Source organism: Alosa pseudoharengus, unplaced genomic scaffold, assembly GCF_046254945.1.
Source record: "Alosa pseudoharengus isolate Yale_2024_CS ecotype anadromous, Long Island Sound unplaced genomic scaffold, YU_APseudo_1.1 YU_APseudo_1.1_scf_8, whole genome shotgun sequence".
In the NCBI taxonomy this organism is placed as follows: Eukaryota; Metazoa; Chordata; class Actinopteri; order Clupeiformes; family Clupeidae; genus Alosa; species Alosa pseudoharengus.
In genome coordinates this window covers 11,142,079-11,149,277 of record NW_027468870.1, presented here as the reverse complement: position 1 = coordinate 11,149,277, position 7,199 = coordinate 11,142,079, and the positions used below count along the sequence as shown (strand labels likewise).

Sequence of the window (7,199 nt, the reverse complement as noted above, 5' to 3'; positions counted from 1 at the left end):
GTAAGTCTGTTTTACATCCAAACAAAGGATATGTATTATGGGATGCCATATGTTTTGATTGAAGGGGAAAAAAAGACAGAAAGAGTTTTTGTAAACAAAAATGTTGTCGTGTGTTGCTTTTCACAGTTTGAGATCATCTGGGTTGGGGAGAACTTCTACAGCTGAACCATAACTGGGGACAATATTCTTAAACCTGGCAACCACAAGACAAGGACACAGGTATGTATGTGTGTGTGTGTGTGTGTGTGTGTGTGCACATAGGATGAAAGGTTGTTGGGCCACACACATAGGTACCCATACAAAAACAGACACCGGAAACATGGCGAATGAGAACCAAACGTTTAGAACAAGGCACAGAATTGTTCTGCCAAAATGAAAAGACGACTTCTGACAAAAATGAAAAAACTCTACAAGAAATGAGGAGGTGCAGAGGGCGTTTAGAGGTCGTTTACAGGGATGGTGAAACAGCTGAAACGATCTGATACCTCAACAACCCCCGTCCAAATCTCTGGTTCTGGTTTGCCATACAGACTGACCTGGTTGGCGTTTCCAATAATGAAGTTGTGTTATCCCCCCGCCCTGGGCTAGTCAAACACGTTACTTGTGAATGACAATGTTTCGAACGTAATCTGGTATCGAAATGTGTTTCCAAATCTGAAAGCATTTTGATTTCTGGTTCCAGAGTGTGTGGTACTGTTCCAGAATGTATGGTACTGTTTCAGAATGTGTGGTACTGTTCCAGAATGCTTGGTACTATAGTGTAAATCATGCAATGACCTCAGGGTTGTGAATAGCAGAACTGCCATGGTTCTCCATGGTTCGGATTTTCAACACCGGATAGGGCAATTTGATTTGTGGAAAGGTAAGCACACGTGATTAGAATCACCACCCAGTGTATGACAGGATGCCAAGCAAAAACATATAAACAAATAGACATAACAACATAAAGAACATTCCATTTTTCCTTCCATGCCAGTTTACCCCATGCACTCCACCCCAATACACACACTCAAACACACACACACAAACACACACTCACACACACACTGCTGCAGCAGGCCTTGAGACAGTGCACACACACACACTCACTCACTCACTCCGTAAAAAAACTCACCACCCCAACTCCTTCTTTCCTACAGATCCTCCCCCTCCCAAGATCTCAGAGTGCCGCCATGGCACTCTGCACTACATTAATGAGGAACGCAACACAGAAGAAAGAACAGGACTAAAACGCCAGAAAAACCCACTCCACCCTGACAGACCCCCCCCCCCCCCCCCTGTCCTGTCCTGATGGAACCCGGGAAACATGGGGTTCATCGCCCTGACAACCCTCCTCTCTTTGCGCTAAAGAGGGCCCCCATGGACACAGACGTCTCCCCCCGGCTCACAGACACACTGACAATAGGAAGAAAATAAGACATGACAACAACAAGTGGCCTTTCATTCCACCCCCCTGACCCCCCATCCCACCTGCACACCACCCCCCCCCCCCGGCCGGCCGTCTGCCGGTGATCAGATGTAGTACTCCTTCTTCTCGTCCGAGTTGCTGACTCCGCCCTCGGCGTTAATGATGGCCGTGTCAGCGTCTGCCGCGTCATCAGCTCCTTTAGCTTCATGGGTAAAGTAGGTACCTGAGGAATACACACACACACACACACACACACACACACACACACACACACACACACACACACAGACATGGACACAGACACAGACATGGACACACACACACACACATACATACACACACAGACACACACACACATAGACACACTGAGTTTAACGCGAGTTGACTGTTTAATCTAAATGTGTGTATAAGCATGGCTAGGGGCGGAGGACACAGGGCTCTGTGAAAGCTGCTTGTAGTTATGTGATTCCAACACTGGTCAATCACAGAGAGGGGCAGAGAGAGAAAGAACAACAAAGGAAGAGAGAGAGAGAGAGAGAAAGAGACAGACAGAGAGAGAGAGGTATAGACACTGGCATCTTAATGCTTAGCTGGGCTTCAGCCCAGGGGCCTCGACCAATGTGGGGCCTCCTAATAATAATAATAATAATAATAATAATAATCAATAATGATAATAAACATCTGTGTCTGTATTTGCGGCGTCATTACTCTGGAGCTAGCTAACTCAGAAACCTCCATAGCCCAGAGGCCTCAGGTGGTATTACAGTAAGATGCCCCTGGGTATAGAGGGAGATACAGGAAGGGAGAGAGAGAGAGAAAGAAAGAGAGAGAGAGAGGGAGAGAGAGGGGTATAGAGGGAGATACAAAGACAGAGAGAAAGGAAGAGAAAGAGAGAGAGAGAGGTATAGAGAGAGATATAGAGACAGAGAGACAGGTAGAGGAAATGAGAGAGGGAGGTAGAGAGGGGTAGAGAGAGGAAGGGAGAGAGGGAAAGAAAAGGTAAAGAGAGGGAGGGATAGAGAGAGATGGAAAAAGAGGAGAGAGAGAGATGACTGAATAACTGCATGAAAGACAGATAAAGAGAGATGAGAAGGACAGATACATGTGTAACCATGGCAACAGGCCACTCACCTTTGTGTCGGGCGAAGTATCTGCCGAGGACGATGAGAGCACAGAGGATGGCAAACATCACCACGGCAACCACACCGCCGATGACCGCATGGTCCACTGACCGTGGCACACCCTCGCCTGCTCTGGAGTCTGACACACACACACACACACACACACACACGCACAAACAGACACAAAAAAATAGCCTTGTTGAGTTTTTCTTTGTGCACACTTGTTCACACACACACACACACACACACACACACACACACACACACACACACACACACACACACACACACACACACATAAACACACACATACACACACACACACACACACACACACACTGAATAGAGATCATAACAGTGATTGAGTGTGATTATAACAGCACCGATAATGGGTATTAAATAACTCATTCCAATGATGTGTGGGTAGCTTTGCTGGAACCTGAATAATCATGGTCAGATGACCTTTGACCTGCAGACTGCCTGGAATGTAAAGATGACCAATCACCTGCACTTCACCGCTCATGTGAGCCTATGTGTCTCACAGGGGTCTGCAGGGGTCCATTAGAACCATGCTACCATCGTACCCTGAGATAGATTAGAACCATGCTGTCATTATACCCAGAGGTCCATTAGAACCATGCTGCCATTGTGCCCAGGAGTCCATTAGAACCATTGTACCCAGGAGTCCATTAGAACCATGCTGCCATTAGTCCCAGGAGTCCATTAGAACCATTAGAACCATTTTACCCAGGAGTCCATTAGAACCATACTGCCATCGTACCCTGAGATCCATTTCAACCATGCGGTCTATTATTCAGTCATTTGAGCAACATTAGGGTAAGTGTTGCTTTTTCCAGCCTATGTTTTCGATGGTAACCCATTGTCAGTCAATAGTGAAAGTAACTGCATATAACTGTCTTGTCGTTGACTGACTTCTTGGTGAAGTTAGTTTCACTTTGCCAATGAGTTCAAATAATAGACGAGTGCATATGCGTGAGGGCTATGCTAGGTTTTAGTAAAGCATGGTTTAAGAATGACTATTCCATACGGTCTCGCAAGCAGCCTCCTTCAAATGCGCCGTTGAATGCCAAAATACCGATGCATTTATTTGACATATCGCGCGTTGCGCCGTTAAAGGGAATGACAGATGTCATTCTCATTGGTTTAAAATGATGTTACGCCCCAAACACACCCATATGACTGATTAAAAGACCTAGGAACACCTTGTTACGCCATGCGCTCCACTTTTGAGAACGAAACCCCTCCCAATGTGAACTGGACATCCTACTAAATTTGAATAGACTTTTGACGAGTGACGATGCACTTTAGAATGTCATGAGAAGGGCCCTAAGTCTATCATATTTATATTTCATCCATCAGTGTTCTTCTCTACAAATGTCTAATTGCCCCAGAATTTCAAAAAGTTTTCAGGTGTACTCTTTCAGGAAAGCCCTTCATTTTATTGTCAAATGTATGCTTGGAGTTTTTATTGTGTGTTTATCAACACACATTTTCACCATGTGAAAGTGACTGCCCAATGTGTATCATTGTCAGTGGCTCAGTGGGATAATGCTTTGTACTGGTGTTTCTTAGGTTGAGAGTTCAAATCCCAATTGAAGCATTAGTGTTCGAATGCTGTTGGGTTGTGGAGGTTAGCATACTAGAATAGAATGCTGTTGGGTTCTGGGGGTTAGCACACTATAACATTACAGCTACTTGTCAATATGGACTTGTAGTGCAAGGCAAGTATAACTGTATAATTATAGGCTGTTTATCTTATTGACTCTGACACAGCTGTAGCCTTTAATTATTTGTTATTCTTATAATATTTGTCATTTCTTATAAATATTTAGTCGGCTCTTCCACTTGACAGAACAACTCTATATTGGTTAAGGATGTCACGCATGAAACAATGCTGCAGAAACACGAATACGACTTTGAGTTTAGTAGGCTATAATTTTCAGTTCCTGTTTATCTATTGCACAATGGGTAATAATTTAAAGGAATCGTGTTACAGTCTTGTAAATAGTGACCCTGCAAGATCCCTAGTCATTGCAAAATCATAGTCTGTGACTTAAAACTCTACTACTTGTCTTTAGATGTGAGAGGGTCTGAGACTGTAGTCTTTCAAAAATCTTTTCCAAATCTTTGCAAATCTTTCCAAAGTCTGTCAGTGTAAGGAGGGCTTGAGGTGAAAGTGCTGTGGAGAAATTGCAGGATTGTTTGGCTCTGCCACCTAACCACACCCAGTTTACCTGCTGGGAAACCCTGTAGCTCCGGAGCAGGGGCTCAGACCAGGATAAATTGTTTGCTCGCCCTCAGTTTACTCTTTTGTTCATCTCAACCCAGCACTCCAGTGTGTCCTGCTTTGTGTGCGTCTTTGAGTTAACGTAAGTCATCACTTTAATGACCCTCACTATGACTTTTGTGATGTTTATCAATTTGTAGAGTAGCTCTGCCATCATGTGTAAAGTTAAGGTCTTTGTTTGTTGGTTTGGTGTGTTGGAGTCCCATGTGAGAGATGATTAGTTGATGTTGGTTGACTTGGGATGTCAAGTATTGTTTAGTTGTACCTTATATAGCCATATGATTTCAGTTTATCGTTTAAATGTCAATTGGTTTGTTTGTGAGTTGGGATCTGTACTGATTTACCCAATTTCACTGATTACTCCATTTTCTGTTTGTTTCCTCTTTGATGCAGCACACATACAAGTAAACAAAAAAAGAACAGATGAATTGAAACTCAAATAAAGTTCACTTGTGTTGCACCGAAGCCATCTCCGTGTCATCACTCCATACCATTGAGCCTTCTGACAGGCTCTGCCTGCTCGCCACACACTCACTCTACCTCGACCCACATCGCCCCCTACAGTTCCTTCAGTTGGGTTGTGGAGGTTAGCATACTAGAATAGAATAATGTTAGAATACTGCTGGGTTGTGGAGGTTAGCACACTATAATGTTACAGCTACTTGTCAGGACTTGTCGTGCAAGGCAAGTATAACTGCATAATTATAGGCTGTTCATCTGTGACTCCAACACAGAACCCACCCCCCTTCACCAACCACGACAAATACAATTCCATTCTGTGGAAAACAACTGCCTTCCATTATCAGACCCTTCATCTTATCCATGACAAATGCATAGACCTGTAGAATAGAGTATTGTTAGAATACTATTGAGTTGTGGAGATTAGCGCACTAGAATACTACTGTTAGAATACTGTTGTGTTGTGGAGGTTAGCACACTATAACGTTACAGCACAGGGTAATCCTAATTTTATGGATCAAATTTATTCCAATCCAACTCAAAAGTTTTGAACAACACAAAGTGAAGGTTTTATCCAGATCAAAACCAAGAATAGATTGTGATCAAATCCAATTTCAGGATCCTTGTTTCCCTTTGAACAACCCATTTTCAAGATTTGATCCAATCCGATAGCCGAAATCCGGTAACTGAAATCCGATAACCGAAATCCGATCACGTTTCTTTTTAACAATTGGGCCCGAACAATCAAAGCATATGTAAACTAAAAAGCTATGCTACCTCATATTCATTTTGCTCGGACCCCGTTAATCACCGCTTGCGGTTATATTTGTTATTATTATTATTATTATTATTATTATTATTATTATGTAACCATACATTAAACAATATCAAAATATGTGTCTTTTTCATGACCACTAGTCCGACCTGATGCAGTCATTCTTATTATGAGGAGGATATGTGCTTCAAATGGAGTGCCCCTCCCACGTGAACTTCCGTGTGGTCTCATGATGTGTTTGGACTTATGTATGTCGGTGCACACCTGTGTGTGTCATATGTGCCTGTCATATGAGGCCCCCGTCTGTGAAACCCGGCTAAAATTGCCAGATCTATTTACGAGATAAGGAACGTTAAAGTAGGCTAGTCATAGCATAAAATGACTATTTACGAGATAAGGAGCATCAAAGTAGGCTAGTCATAGCATAAAATGACTATTTACGAGATAAGGAGCGTCAAAGTAGGCTAGTCATAGCATAAAATGATTTTTGGTCATTGTGTGTTTACTACTATAAATGCTAGATTATGTGCTGAGGTTTCAAAATATAGTGCTCCAAATTCAGTTTACGAATAGGTAACAGTAACACGAAAGAAAGGATTTTACTGACCCTATGTTTCCATTTTTTGCATAAAAAATACCGGAAGTTTGCTTCCTAAAGAGATAAGGTAATCGTCTGTGATTACTACTATAAATGCTAGATTATGTGCTTATTTGCTTCCTAAAGATTGGTAATCGTCTGTGATTACTACTATAAATGCTAGATTATGTGCTTATTTGCTTCCTAAAGATTGGTAATCATCTGTGATTACTACTATAAATGCTAGATTATGTGCTTATTTGCTTCCTAAAGAGATAAGGTAATCGTCTGTGATTACTACTATAAATGCAAGATTATCTTTGATCTTTGATGTGGTCTTACTCAGTGAATATTAAAGGTATCTAGGTGAAATCCTTACATTATGCCAAATGATTCTATGGGTTGTCACAGATAGGGTCACATACCTCCACTGTGTGTGTGTGTGTGTGTGTGTGTGTGTGTGTAGCCTGTCCTCTCTTCCTCCTCACTTCATCCATTCATCCATTCTCCTCTCTACATCCCTCTCTTTCTCTCCTCCTCTCCCTCTCTGA

At 42.6% G+C, this 7,199-nt stretch overlaps 1 protein-coding gene across 3 annotated transcripts in view; it reads right to left on the bottom strand.

The window, feature by feature from the left end:
- Positions 1 to 1,500: 1,500 nt before the first annotated feature.
- The window catches only part of cadm1a (cell adhesion molecule 1a), a 127,281-nt gene continuing 121,582 nt past the window's right edge, over positions 1,501 to 7,199 (bottom strand). For all 3 annotated transcript variants that reach the window (XM_076274455.1, XM_076274456.1, XM_076274457.1), the window contains 2 exons: positions 2,540 to 2,668; positions 1,501 to 1,631 (listed from right to left, as the gene is read on the bottom strand). In XM_076274455.1, the coding sequence (XP_076130570.1) occupies positions 1,513 to 1,631; positions 2,540 to 2,668 (248 nt within the window). In that variant the 3' untranslated portion in view covers positions 1,501 to 1,512. The remainder of the gene's footprint in view (positions 1,632 to 2,539; positions 2,669 to 7,199) is intronic.